The 16,324-nt window shown below is 34.1% G+C and overlaps 1 protein-coding gene across 1 annotated transcript in view; it reads right to left on the reverse strand.

Annotated features, from left to right (window-relative positions):
• Positions 1-16,324, reverse strand: part of LOC136844410 (GTPase-activating Rap/Ran-GAP domain-like protein 3) — a 907,028-nt gene that overhangs the window by 285,781 nt on the left and 604,923 nt on the right. The window contains 1 exon segment of the mRNA XM_067113570.1: positions 12,054-12,152. Within this exon segment, the coding sequence (XP_066969671.1) occupies positions 12,054-12,152 (99 nt within the window).

Here is a 16,324-nt window from a genome sequence, read left to right on the forward strand (position 1 = left end):
ATATATTTATATACACATACATACATATATATAAATGTATATATATAGATATGTATATATATATATATATATATATATATATATATATATATATATATATTATATGTGTATGTATATATTTAACATATATGTATATAATACATACATATATATATATATATATATATATATATATATATATATATATATATATATATATATATATATATATATATATATATATATATAGCCTATATACACGCACGCTATAGAGCGGTGTCAGAGTGACAACATTTAAGAAATAGAAGAAAAAGTCTTACTGAAATGGGGTCGACTTTTTCCTCCTTTAATTTTTTTTTATTTTCTTTGCGAGCTCAGAAGGGGAGCTCCGCCCCGTAACAGAAAGAGTTCGTAGCGGATGGGGAAAATTCCTTGTTTATAGTTGGGTACGTCGGCAATGGGGGAGGGGAGGGAAGGGGCGTGGAAATAAAGCATAGTTTATCTGAAGTTCAGAAGTTTCTTATAAAGTAAAAAAAGAATAAAATATGAAATCTATTAGAGAGAGAGAGAGAGAGAGAGAGAGAGAGAGAGAGAGAGAGAGAGAGAGAGAGAGAGAGAGAGAGAGAGTCCAGTCCCAACACACATTTGCATTTAAACCTGTTATCCTTATTCTCTTCTCTACCTCCTCTCTATAAATCTATTTACGCCCCGTTCTACTCCAAATTATGACTCTGAAAACCCTCTCTCGGAGGAGTTCAATTCCGAAATGAATGACTACGAACATGTCCTATACTCTTCGTGCCATTCAATTAAAAACACCAAATATCAAAAAGTGACGAGAACGATTCACGTATCGCTCACACACCACACAAGATAGCAAAAATGCTATTTGATTCGACTTAATCAAATGAGCCATACTGCTGACAGCAAACGAATCTCCATACGCAAAAATGAGCACGCTCTTTTACCTTGCTCAAACTAGTCAGACAAGAGAGAGAGAGAGAGAGAGAGAGAGAGAGAGAGAGAGAGAGAGAGGTGGGGGGCCAGGGATACATGAGCGGTAATGTATAACAGTGGTGTCATGACAACGATTCAGCTGCAGCCGATGGCAACACCATCCTACCTCTGTCTGACTCCCACTGCACGTTTATATATATATATATATATATATATATATATATATATATATATATATATATATATATATATATATATATATATATATATATATGTACACATACACATGTATATATATATATATATATATATATATATATATATATATATATATAATATAATATCCTGTACAGATTCTCTTGATTTGGATTCTAAGGAAAGAAAAATCCACACAACGGGCAAACGGAATAAGACATAGGAATCAAATACCTTGAAATTACACACGAAGTAAGATTATACTTAATGTAATACGATATGAATTGCTCTACGGATATGAGTCAAGTTATGACAATGAACTAATAGCTAAATCCCAAAACACTTGTTGAGAAACGAAAGAAGATACCCATCAGGAGTTAGACCGACAAAGGGGTAAAAAATACACATACCTAAGACTACATACGTGCACGCATGTGCACTCACATATGCGAAAAATATAATATATATATAGAATTATATACATATAAATGTGTGTGTGTTTGTGTTCGTGTATGTGTGTGTGCAAGACATTAAAATACCCTTCAGATTAAAATGTCTAACATGGATTTTAGCAACATTTAAAAGTAAATCAAATTTGGCACAACATAACCGTAGAGATTATCACCTTCCAAATGCAACTGAAGTTTCCCATATGGTAGCAGTATTTAGAAGATGCATGATAAAAACAAGAACGTGTTATGTGTGTATGTGTGTGTGTGTATGCATATGAACAATTTTCATTAACATATAGTCCCCCAGTGCCTATTCTTACCCACTCGATATTGGTCATTAAATTTACTACGAAAACTAATAGGATCCAAACTGATTATTAATCGATAGACCTACAGTTGTGACTATAACATATTTCATCACTTTGAGTTTTCATTCTTCAAAGAAATGCATTGTGTCTCGAAGGTGAATTTAATTTTGGCATACACCCATTAGCACCCCAAGCCCTATTATAGCTTTCTCTCTCTCTCTCTCTCTCTCTCTCTCTCTCTCCAGTTTCCACCGTGCATCCCCCTCTCTCTCTCTCTCTGCACGGGATACTCATTCTCAATTCAGCTCAGCCGGTCAACCCTTAGCGCTTCGAAGCCCCCTTTCCCAACTTGGGCGACAAAATCTACCGTTAATCCAATTAACGAACCACCTTACAAATTCAATTATTCCTCTTCAATGCCATGGCAGCCGCCGTAATTAAACCTACATGAGAGTAATTCTGTCCCTGCCTCTGTTAAGAAAGCCACAGCAATGTTCTTCTCTCGATATTAATGACAATAACATTAATTAAGTGCCTAAAGACGTTCATATATCCCCCGCCTCTCTCTCTCTCTCTCTCTCTCTCTCTTCTCTTTTAATTTTGTGTCCAATGATTCAAGCACAGTTCCGGTCCCGTTGGTTAACTGCCCCCCCCCCCTCCAAAAAGTACTTTTGTACGTGTTGGTAAATATCTACACACAGATAGCTTTTTAATACTTTATTCTGGACAATAACTACTAAATATGTGCATCGTGAAACAGACAAAAGCTACCTTATTCCTACAATAAGCAATGTCTACAAAACATGGTGTCCCCCAATTGGAGGCCGAATCAATATACCATTGCTAGTCCTATTAAAATTGCAGTGAAATCGCGTGTCCCAGGAATTGATTCATTCAGTTTAGAATCGTTTGTCCTATTAGTAGTTAAAAAAAAAAAATATTGCGTCCAGTGAAATCGCGTGTCCCAGGAATTGATTCATTCAGTTTAGAATCGTTTGTCCTATTAGTAGTTAAAAAAAAAAAATATTGCGTCCAAAATGGTCGCAGAGTTAATATAGCATCGTTATCCCTTTCAAAAATTATTAAGAGAACATGGTACCTAGAAATGAACACAGAATTAATAGGGCACCATCATTCCAATGAAAAATTATTAAGGAAACGTAGCGTCACATGCGACAAAGTATCGAGCAGCCAGAAAGTTCCCATCAATACGGATGAACCACCACGGTGACCCAGAAACCATCAACTAAGCTCTGGCATTAAAATATAGCAACTCTCCATTTTGCGACCAAAAACTTGTACTCCACCACCGGAGGCATAAGTCGATATAGCGTCTTATTTTATCCTATTTCATTAGCATGGTGCCCTGGGTACTTAGCAGTGCGTACCCACGCTAGGTTATGGCAAGGCTCGTTGGTATCGGTTAAAGCAATTAACACTTAATTCAGCCCGTCCTTAATAAAAAGAAATAAACATTTTTCAATAATATCATAGCAAATTAACTTACGTATGATTTGTTACATTTCAACAAAGGTCAGAAGTATATCCATGTTTTCTAATAACTTCTTTCATAAAACGAATTTTTTAAAATGAAATGCACCAAACAAATTAATGTTTAGGTGTTGCGTCACTATAGTACTCCCGTTCCATATGTAAGGCTAACTGAAATCATCCATAAAATGATTACATGTTGAGGGAGTCTTGTCTCAATCTGTAGTAATATAAGGGTGCTACAAGGTAGCGTTAGAGTGGTTTAGATTGCAACATATATTTAAGGAGATGGGACTCAAAACAAATCTAGGGAGAATAGAAATAACGAGGGCATAGTATTCATAAAACCATGGAATAATATTCGACGTAGACAAGATTAATGACGCTGAATCTTTCCAGCGTTTGGAGAAATTCATGTCCAGACCACGTTCTCCTGAATTGGAATTTATTGAAAGACGAAAAAGGTATCTCAGTCAATGGACAGGCTGAATAAGATTTTGAAATCAAATAGGCTGAAACTGCATAAGAAAATAAGACTATACATTAGTCTAATGTGGTGTGTACTGCTATGCGGACACCATTCATTATAACTATACCTAAAAAGATTTTGTCAATTTGATATTAAAGTTCAAGAGGAGAATTAGGAGTCAGAGGAGAGGATACAGTGTGAAATTATACCACACGGAAAATGACTAATGTTCCTCCAAGCAGATGGGAAAATGATAAAAGAGATAGATATGATTTAGACATGTCCTTCGCACCTGGTCGGGGAAAACAGTGTGTGATAAGTGTCAGCTGGGCTCCGATGGTCACCAGAAGAGTTGGAAGACCCAGAACTGCTTGGACCGGGACTAAGAGAGGGTAGGAAGGAGATGAATGGAGATCTGTGGAAGTGAAAAGGGGACTGGAAAGATATAACCAGAGGAATTTCACAGAGGTCCTTTCCATGACAAGGCATCGGTTGCGATGATGAGCACCGAAATACTTCTCTACGGACTTACAGCAGTCAACCAGCGCGAAAGCAGTTCATCCTTAGATATACACATTTTCTGTTGATAATCTTTAGACGAGTCAGCTATTAATTAGTCATGCAATTTTCAAAACTGGCAAAGAAACGTTGGAAATCATTTCTCTCATTCTACTTCAGTTTCTTTTTCCAGACTGAGCTTCCACATTCAATCCACTTTTAATATATATATATATATATATATATATATATATATATATATATATATATATATATATATATATATATATATATATATATATATATATATATTTTGATTATGGAGTTTATCCATTTACACAATGATACGGGGAGGCCCTCCTCAACCTTTCTTTTCCTTGTGCTTAAATAAAACCGCCAATTAAAATTTTACTCCCCCCAAAAATAATCGAGCAATTACATCCAAAGAAAGAGGAAATACGCAGTTTAAGAATAAAACGATATATCAGAGTTAAGAATAAATCGAAGGACGACTCCCACGGCACCGACGCAGCGAAAATAGCAAAATTATTGCGCGAATGAGCAGAATACCTTACCAGGGCGGACCTGATTTAATGCCCTACCAGTAAAAGAGTTTGCCGATATATATATATATATATATATATATATATATATATATATATATATATATATATATATATATATATATATATATATATATATGTGTGTGTGTGTGTGTGTGTTTGTGTATGTGTATAATATATTGATGGAGAATCAAATGACTGTTCATTTAAAGGTTTCGTTTTATGGGTAGATTTATTTAATGTCAATTTCACTACACACGATAATGAATATGTTTAATGAAGCATACAAAATGCCCCCTGAAAAGACGTACATTGGAAACAGAAGTAATTTTAACGTCAACAGCATAAATAGAAACAGAAAATAACGAAATACTTTTAAAAAGTAAATTCATTAATGTATGCGCAACGAAGGAAACATTCAGAAAATAAAACTCCTTTTCATACACCATGAAAAACGAAGATAAAATCAGGGATAAAATCTAAGCATAAAATATCACTGAAAACAGATTTTTCACCTTTAATGGCTCTACGGATTAGGCAGTATGCAATTGAACATCTGCCTTAGCTCAAACGGTGGTGGAGATTTGCAACTGCTGCCATGACAACCAGCTACAAAGCCGACTATGCCTGCCACGACCAGCCAACAAAAACTTCTTGTCCAAGCGGAAAATTATAATAATGTCAAAAACATCCAACTGCTGCGAAGAACTGAGAAACGTTACAACAAGGAAAACCTTGGACGAAAACTTCCTGTTGTCGAACTAAATTATTCAGGTGCTCAAAATCTTTACATTTAGATGTCAATTACTAAAACACGAAAACTCTTTGCGCATGTGTAAACTCATTTACATATTCAACTTTTCATAGGTGGATATTTTATTTAAATACTAAAGAAATTCTTACTGTGCTGTAATGATGAGGAATATCCCAAAATCACTTTCCTCCCTTGATAATTCAGATCAAACATTTTGAAAAGCCTTTTAGCTGGTTGAAAATATGTATACATTATGAATTTCACTAGGATGCAAATTTACGTAATTCCAAAAACTGCTATGGTGGAAATCCATGACGTCAAGTTTACTGACCCAAATTAAAAATTGCTTTCATACAAAAACATCGTATTAAAACATGGATAGTACATGAGTTTTAACATGAAATTCTTATAATGACATTAATTTAGAAAAGATCATAAATTTCCTGGAACGCAATATTACACAAGACTACGAACTCAGAAAATCATGCAAAAAATTCTTACTCGGATGGAAAATTTAAATATATGGCAAAAAAGACCACTCGTCGGAACTTGTACGTTCAATGGCAAAGTAATGGAAATTTATTAAGACGTAAACAAAATATGGCATTGGAACCAAAAATCTTTTAAAGTCAGGATTACCTTTCACGTCAGGTTTAAGCAGGAACACAGTCTTACGACTGAACTACCAATATGAAGATCAGTTCTTATAGTCTTACTAGATAGTTATTACAGTTTTATCAGTTTTAAGGAAACAAATGATAATCGGCATCAGAATAGTCCAAGTCTCTTATTATATCCTTTGCATTCAGACTGGAGATATTATTTCCAAATGATATCAATAAACCCAAACCGTAATAATGACTAGTATATGCGAAAACGCCCATTTCGGTTTGGACATACCAGGAAACCTTTTGCTGCTAGATTGTGAAATCCAATAAAGGGAGAAAAGCGTAGCCCCGCAGAAGTAAAGGTGATGGCCAAAGTTGTACTGAAACTCCCCAAAATTCGTTTCTAAAATCATAGAGAAAAGAATCAATGTTCAGTTGGATACATTTCCACCTGATCTATCCACCTCCAATCTTAATCATTCTGAATTATCAACGATCGCTCATTTTAATTCTGAGGCGGTGGACTAGCCATAATAAATGACGAAAAAAATATTTACCAGTACAAAATTATACAGAGCCATGGCGGAGCTTTAAAAATGATAAAGGAATTGCATTATAATGAAAGGACGCCTGAACAAATATGGCCGCGGGGAGACTGTACTGTGAAGAATGAAAGAATACGTAAGAAAGGAAGGATAGGGAACATACAAGATGTGGTTATCCAGAGCGTAAGGTTCGAAGATCAGGGCAAAAAATTACACAAACCAAAATAATGTTTGAGCCAGCAATAACAGACGTACACTAATATCATCTCAAAAATAGCACACCTGTCAAACTATGCAATTTTGCGCTTTAGGCCTAACTTTGAGTATAGTATAAGGATATGACACGAAAAATATTTCTGTTGTGGCTGAACACGTTCATGTATTTAAAGCTTCGTGTTACAGAGTAGCAATTTTGAGCACCAAAGGGTTACTGGAGATACAAGTAAAAATTCTCAATTTGTATGGAAACAAAAAAAGTAAATATAAAAAAAGGTAAATACACGTACAACATCAACTTGAAAATGAATAAACAAATCGCTTAGTAAGAGCAATGCATACTCACCAATCGGTGTGAAAGGCAGTCACTGTTTCAAGATGGAACACGGTCAAACAGTTAGTTTAAATAAAATATTGTATATTTAATCGCTTCGTTGTAAACTTAAAATTCACTTAATAAGAATCACTGTCATAGAAATGACAAACGAAGCAAATGGCTTACGGGAATGTAATTATCATAGGAGAGTCGTAAACGCCATTAAAAAATATTTGTACCCGTAATACGGTAATTAGTGAAAGTAATATCTAATTAGGCCCCTACTAATGAAGACACGGTAACAGAGCGAGCGAGCGCGTGCACTCACACACACACACACTCACACGCACCCTCCAGTATGTAATGACAAAATGGAATTAGGGGAAGTTTAAAGAGCTCTAAGAGCGTGGCGGGTCACCTTTCCTAAATGAATTAGTTAGGTGTTAATGTACGAGTTTTCATCTCTATCTTCGCGTCTCAATGGATGGCCGGGGAATACTGTAAACTCATATACTATATAAAGTAAAGCTTCTTTCAATGTATGTATGTTTTTTTTTCGCTGGTTATACTCGAAGATCGTCGCTTGTTTGATCGGTTTGACAACTGGAGATGAACTAAACGACAGAGACGAATAGGATTTAATTATAGTGTCGCTTTCTAAGCAAAGCAAAAGCCACAGTACTAAGGCCCACAAGGAGAGAGAGAGAGAGAGAGAGAGAGAGAGAGAGAGAGAGAGAGAGAGAGAGAGAGAGAGAGAGAGAAGGGGGTGGGGGAAGTATTTCAAGGGACACTGTCTCGCTGAGATCAACTAGCAATTGACTAACGAAACTGTTGGGCTTTTCCAACCTTATAATGTATATTTCAGTCAATTTAGGATTAACGTTGTAACGACAACTTTCTAGTCTCCATCAGTATTAACTCCATTTCAAATGATAACCCCTCAAAATTTCACCGTTGTTTCCAATGACGCCTCCCTGACAATCTCTAACCTCCTCGAAAGCACTAATATAACAGCCATAAACTTCAACACACGAAAGTCTTCAATATTGAATTGCTTTAATGAATTTCATGAATCACATCGAATAAACACATATGCTAAGGGGCCACTCTTTGAAATTATAGATGCCATCAATTAGCACGCAGTCTCCTCTCTCCTTCTCTCTGGCGCCTTAAATATGAGATACAACCCTTCCTCAAACTACATGGTGTGATAAGGCGCTCTCCATACACAGTGCCATAATAATGATGATTAACATGAGCATTCATTCCGTTGCATTTATTTGCATAACGAATGCTGCTGACTAATGTCCAGTAGTCTAGGCAGCAAGGCATAGGGATTTAAGTGTCCAATTTATCACTAATATTATTTATTATTATTACCACTACTTCTGTAGCTAACAGGAACAACAATAACGTTTTCAAAGACCGAATAAAAATATCTGTTAGATTTAGAAGTGCAAATTCTTTTGTCCTCAGTTTTCAGACTTATTTATTTGAAATATTACCTTCATTACTATGAGCATATATTCTTTAGAGAAGAAATAGAATATAGGCAAAGCCTGCCAAGCGTTTAAGGCCCCGAATAATAAAATGTGAAAAGAAGGCTAAGACAGAGCACAATAAAAGATTCAGTTTAACTTGGCTTCATTTCTCCGTCATTTCTAAAATCACACGTACCCCAGCACCTCGGATATGCAAGTGTCAACATAAAACTTTATGAAAACCATTAAGATTAAAACATTTACAAACCATAAAAATTCTATAATCCGACAAATACTTTATTTTGCGAAGGGAATATTACTTGTCAACATGCTTAATGTTTTTAGAACTAAAAAAAAATAAAAAAAATAAAACATTTTTAAAACATGCTTTTATTAGAATGCACTAAAAAGTAACAAATAATTTTTTGAGACACACCAGGATTTTCTTGCAATTAATCATGTTTACAAAAATAAAAGTGTGGGCGCCAAACACGGAAGGAAATGCTACACGAAATATAAAAAAATATATTTCTAGTAGCATTTCCGTCCATGTTTGGCGCCCACGCTTTATTTTTGTAGACATCATTAATTGTAGGAAAATCCTGGTGTCTCAAAAAATTATTTTGTACATTTTAGTGCATTTTAATAAAAGCGTGTTTAAAAAAAAAATTATTTTATACTTTTTAGTTTTGACAGAAATTGTAACCAATTTATGATTGTAAAAAAAAAAAATTTTATATCCTGTCGAGTCCAAGGTGGTTTGAAAAATCCGTAGAGTTATTAACGTATTCTACCGAGTCGCAGAAGGTATGAAAAATTCAGATTTCCAGACAAATCCTAAGATACTGGGAGAGGTCACTAGAGGTCAATGCTGACCTACTGATTATGTAAGGTTGTACTGTCACCGGGATTGAGTAACCATGCAAAATTTCAAGTCCATAGGACGAGGGAACAGGTCGAAAATTGAGTTACAAGATTTGACCCAAACACATGGACAGACGCAGAAGTCAAGTTAAATAAAAAAAATTAAACATGCTTTTATTAAAACGCGCTAAAAAGCACAGAATAATTTTTTGAGACACACCAAGACTTTCTTACAATTAATCATGTCTACAAATATAAAAGCATGGGTACCAAACATCGAAAGAAACGCTACAAGAAATAAAAAAATTTTTTTGTAACATTTCCTTCCACGTTTGGCGCCCACGCTTTTATTTTTTTTTAGACATGATTAACTGTAAGAAAATCCTGGTGTGTCTCAAAAAAAATTTTTTTACTTTTTAGTGCATTTTACTAAAAGCATGTTTTAATTTTTGTTAAACATTTTTTTATTTTATACTTTTCAGTTTTGACAGAAATAGTGACCGATTTATGATTGTAACTAAAAAAATCTGAATGTGATATCATGTCGAGCTAAAGGTTTAAAAAATCCATAGAGTTAACTTATTCTACCGAGTCACAGAAGGTATGAAAAATCAGACGAATTTCATACAAATCCTGAGATACTGGGAGATGTCACTGCTGACCTACTGATCATGTAAGGTTGTATTGTCACCAGGATTGAGTAAAAATGCAAAATTTCAAGTCCATCGAACGAAGGGAACAGGTCGAAAATTGAGTTACAAGTTTTGACCCAAACAGACAGACAGACAGATGGACAGACGCAGAAGTCAAATTAAATAAAAGCACGTAATAAAAGCAGGTAACTAGCAATCTCCAACCATCTTAATTACCCATTCCGTTACAGGAATTTACAACAAGCAATTTATCACAGGGACTAAAAGGCACTCATTCATATAAATACATACATATCATTACGATTCCGTGGTTCAAAACGAAGCAAGGGAATTGTAAATGGCATGCTTCATGGAGGTCAAGTTTCCTATTCTTTGGACCCAAATATATAAAATTCCTCTAATTATCCCAATTCATTACCAGGATTCAAATGCTCCACATTTCGTAAGGACTCAGATATCACATTTATTGTAATACAATTGGCTCAGAATATCCCATTCATCATCGTTCCAAAATGAACATAGACGAAGCAGGCCGTTCGCTCTCACTCATCATAAAAAATCAACACTTTTCTTCTGCACGAACATCAAATCTCAAGAGCTGCTACTCCATATAATGACGTAAAGGAATAAAAGATAAGAACGAATAATAATATTCTTCTCTTCAAATCTTACAACGTCGAAATTTTAAGCAGTATTAATGTGTTTTCTTTACTTATTCTCAGTTGACAAAACCTAATGTTAGACGTAAAAAAATAAACTTACACTTTCTAAGAAAGAAGTTGTAAAAGAAATTAGAATCCCGACAGAGAGAGAGAGAGAGAGAGAGAGAGAGAGGTGAGGGAGAGAGGAGAGAGAAGAGAGAGAGAGAGGCAAGGTGTGCGGGGGGACAGGGCACCTAGCCATAACCCCCATCCGTCTCCATAATTTTGACAGGGGGCAGCTGTTCTGCGGGCCTGCTAAATGGATGTCCGTTTTTACATTTACCTTCGCAAGCGCCCAGAAAGGTTCCCGCCCGGGGGATAAAGTATGTATATAGAAAGATATATACTATATCTTTATGTAAGATTCAATACTTTTTTTTAACATACAGCCGTCTCCACTAACATGGGGTGGTTCCAGGGCAAACACAAATGAGCAGTAATGCTCACACCTACAAGTTAACTGCTAAATTGTGAACGAATAATAAATACATAAGCGAACAATGTTTTATATATATATATATACATAAATATGTGTGCATATGTATGTATGTATGTATGTATGTGTATATATATATATATATATATATATATATATATATATATATATATATATATATATATATATATATATATATATATATATATACATATTTTTCTTAATTCAGACATCACTCCATCACTGCTAACAACAGGTGCATCCATATTAAAGACAATCGAATGAACCCTGTGTAAGAAACTTCCCTAACAGGGCTTCATATACATACACACACACATATATATACATTATATATATATATATATATATATATATATATATATATATATATATATATATATATATATATATATATATATGTGTGTGTGTGTGTGTGTGTGGTGAACATTCAGGATCTAAGTATGTCACTCAAGCCGAATTGCATGTTATTTACCCTGCAGCCAAAACTGAAGGAAATATGTGTGTGTTTTAGCAATGAAAGGCCTTAAAAGTTCAATGCAAACTTACCTTTGACATCTAATCCCCCTCGGAACTTGTCCCATCCTCTTAGGCGAATTCTTTCACCAAGGAGGCCCAAGAACTTGTCGAAATGTCTGCTACCAGCCTCTGCCAAGGAGAGAAACAAACATCAATATCTTCACATTAGCCATCGTCACTATTATGGCGAAACAAATTGTGTAGCTGCGTATACCATACGACGTTAAGGAGAGAGGGAGAAACCAATTTTAATATTTATTATCCTAACCTATAAGCTTGTGGAATTGCCTGCTATTAAATTTATCAAAAAGAGAAGCATATCAAAACCATTAATAGTGTTATAATCAATTATGGTTTAACCTTATTACTTATAATTTAAATAACATAAGGCCTTCTGCTTGCAGTTTGGTCGTATGTGAAAATAAGACGAGACATCGATGAGGAAAATAAATAAATTTAATAACAGAAAAAACAAATTATGCATTTCACATTAGGTAAGTGTATAAAATAATAAACAAATTATGCATTTCACATTTATGAATAGGTGTTTAATAATAATTATTATCTACGAAGAGCCACAAACAACAGGGGACCAAAATCCTGCACTGCCGAGATAACGATGGGGAAAATACGGAACTATCCAGGATTTGAAAACACTAGTCACTGGTTTCAAGGTTTTCATCAACGGGAAGCAATTAAAGGTGTCAACCGAGATTTAATTTTTAAATATGGGCCTCAATAACGCATCAATTATGCACTGGTAACTTACACGGCATAAGCATGAAATAGGGTATGATCATTTCTTGAGGTTACCTCTTCTGTATAGTAACATCCACTGTCGAAAAAGTTCGTCTTTCTCCTCATTTCTCTGTCGTTTTTCATTGCAGCAGAAGCCACATGAAAGAAAGCCATATTTCTTGCTTGTTCTGATTGCAACCCCAACCCTATTATTTCAAAGCTTTCCCTCAAGCTTTCTTTGGTTAATCTCTAATATAAGTAATTTTCCAAATTCCGTCTTCCTAAACCTGACCGCTAGATATTCGGGATATTATTGAAAATGAAAATCAGTTTGTACAGAAAAATGTGCCCGATGAGAAATTTTCTTCGTTAGTTTTTCCCACCACTATTCTCTCGGAAAGGAGAGAATGCAATACAATTTTATAACATTAATGCGATACATCCACAACTTCTGTACGGTATTTCCAAAAATATTACACAAAATAATTTAGTTTAGGCTTAATGGTAATTCAATAGTTTTGCTTTCTCTTCGCAACTGTAAACATCAATCATCAGTGAAATAAGTATTAGGAATGTTTAAATAATAATAATAATAATAATAATAATAATAATAATAATAATAATAATAATAATAATAATAATAATAATAATAATAATAATAATGGAAAGAGAAACCCACAAGATTCTTGTGTATAACTTGTTTACTGGTAAATATTTACATATTACTGAAACCCACAAGATTCTTGTGTATGGCATTTGCTAGTGAAATTTACATATTACTTGATAGATCAAAGTAATATGTAAATATTTTTACCAACAAGATATACACAAGAATCTTGTGGGTTCTCTTTCCATCTTCAGAAGAAAACTGAATGAAGTTTTTGTCTAGTTAATAATAATAATAATAATAATAATAATAATAATAATAATAATAATAATAATAATAATATATAATAATAATAATGTCTACCTTTTCGGAAGTTGTACAAACCCTACGGTTAGCGCATGCCATATTTCACTATAATACTCTGGTTTTTAATCATATCGTTAAAATAGTAATGGAATTTCAAATAAGCCCTGTTGGACCACTGAGCATTTATAACTAGAATTGTAATATTTATCATCTTGGAAACTTAAATCGTGGATAGCCTCAAGACACGCAAACGTATATTCAAATATATACAAGTGTAACATATACGGTTAAGTAATACACTCCCATACAGCGGTCATCGGATAAGCGAAGTTAATTAGTTAGGGCAGTCAGTACTTAAATGAATTTGAGATTATGTATACTTTTGATATTCGTGAGTGATCAACTTTAACCTGCTGAAAACAGAAAGGGTAGTAACCACTGTAGCCCATTGTCTGTAATATATATATATATATATATATATATATATATATATATATATATATATATATATATATATATATATATATTTCTATATATATATATATATATATATATATATATATATATATATATATATATATATATATAATATATATATATATATTATATGTGTGCATGTGTGTGAGAGAGAATCAAAAAGCAAGCTCAAGTAATGCATAGCAATTTATTTTTTTTAATCTCTCGTTGAAACAGCTCCACGAGAGAGAGTGAAGCGAATGGTCAAACGTTATACCTAAAACATGCAATTGCCATTTTGGAAAACAGCATGCTTTTGTATTTTAAATCACATAAATTGAGAACAACACACGGCCTTCTATTTCGCGAGTTAATCAAAAAGCCATAACATTCTAATAATATCCTGTGCTGAAATTGGCCATTACCTATTATCACTTCCCCTATTTTTTCGGGGGTAGGGCAGGGGGCAATCAAACAAAGGAATGAACCAGATTATACGCCGTGAACAATGCATCTCATTAAGCTGCTGGTCCAAAATATATATTTTATAAATAAAACCCTTTTATAAAAAAGTAAAATGATTCTCTGCATGATCAATGAATGACCGAGGGTCGACCTGCAGAGATTAAAAATCCATAAAATGTCAGTAAACTCGAAAGTATTGTATTTTTCCTCACACTCACACCGGAAATGCAACCTATACTAATTATTCCTACAACTGAGCATGTCATTCTCTTCAAATAAAATTTATTTCTGCTGCAACAGAACTGAAGCGTTTCCTCGAAACTACTCATTTCCTGAACCGCCATGCATCAATAGGCAAGTTTCCTTTTCCATCTTGGATTTTTTTTTCTCACAGAAAAAGAAATTTTCAAGGAACCCTTGGACGAATTACTCTCACATCTCAGCACATACATAACCTATCTCCCGGCAAATGGCAATTTCATCTGTCATACAATCATAGAAGCGTTTTCCCTCTTTTTGCACCATAAGACATTCCCTTGGTGTCACTGCCACTCCCAGGAGTGAAAAGGTATTCCATCGCCCATTTTGGGCACATGAAACCTTTCACTTACCTCTGGATAATTGCCGGTTCAACTCCAATCTGGGAGCACGAACGTTTCGTCTTCATTCTTGGCAAAGAAATGTTTTCAATCCCAGCAGAGAAAAGTTAACTTTTTCTTTCCTCCCTGAGCATACGAAAAGCTTCCTCCCAAATTTTTGGCAAAGAAACGTTTTAATTTTCCACTGAGAAAAATGACGTTTTTTCTCCTCTCTGAGCACATGAACTTTTTTTCCCCCTTTCGGGTAATTGGCAGGGCTACATTTCTTCCCCTCCCTCAGAGAAAGGAACGTTTTCAATACATATTTTCTTTGTTTATCGTTATTTTTGCTTACCCCTACACAAAATGTTTCCCATACACTAATGTGTTAACCTCTTTTCCAGCAACGTAGAAATTTCATTCAGCCACTTTTTGACCGAGTGAAAACAATTCCTCTCTTTTCCAGCGAAGGCCCATTTCCCTTTCACGGGGGAGAATTTTTCTCCACACTTCCCACAAGAGACGTTTTCTGCCGCCCTATTCACCAAATGGCCGAGTTTTCTACCTCGCCTAAATTCTCCCTTTTTCAGTTAGTCAGGCATCTACATGTAATTTTCGCCTTTGGAAATGTAATATGTCTTCTTTAATTAAACTCTTGGAAAACAGATACGCCAAATCCGATTAGCAAGTCATACGAGGCGTCGGATGCACCACAAATCCCAGATTACAGCCGCTATAGTGCGGAGCCCAGCGTCGTCTTTTATCTACTCAATTTATCCATTTTCTGACGGCGAGTAAATAGGAGGGTAAGATATAAGGGTTGAGTAAGTTTCTTCAGCGTTGAATACTTTTAATCAATCGTTATGTTATCAAAAAATCCCTCTCTTCCTCAAACACACACACACACACCATACACATTTTACACACACACACACATTATAATATATATATATATATATATATATATATATATATATATATATATATATATATATATATATATATATAATATATATATATATATATATATATATATATATATATATATATAATATATATATATATATATATATATATATATATATATATATATATATATATCTTTATATATATATATATACATATATATATATACACACAGGAATTATCCA

This window comes from Macrobrachium rosenbergii, chromosome 12 (assembly GCF_040412425.1).
Source record: "Macrobrachium rosenbergii isolate ZJJX-2024 chromosome 12, ASM4041242v1, whole genome shotgun sequence".
Taxonomy (NCBI): domain Eukaryota; kingdom Metazoa; phylum Arthropoda; class Malacostraca; order Decapoda; family Palaemonidae; genus Macrobrachium; species Macrobrachium rosenbergii.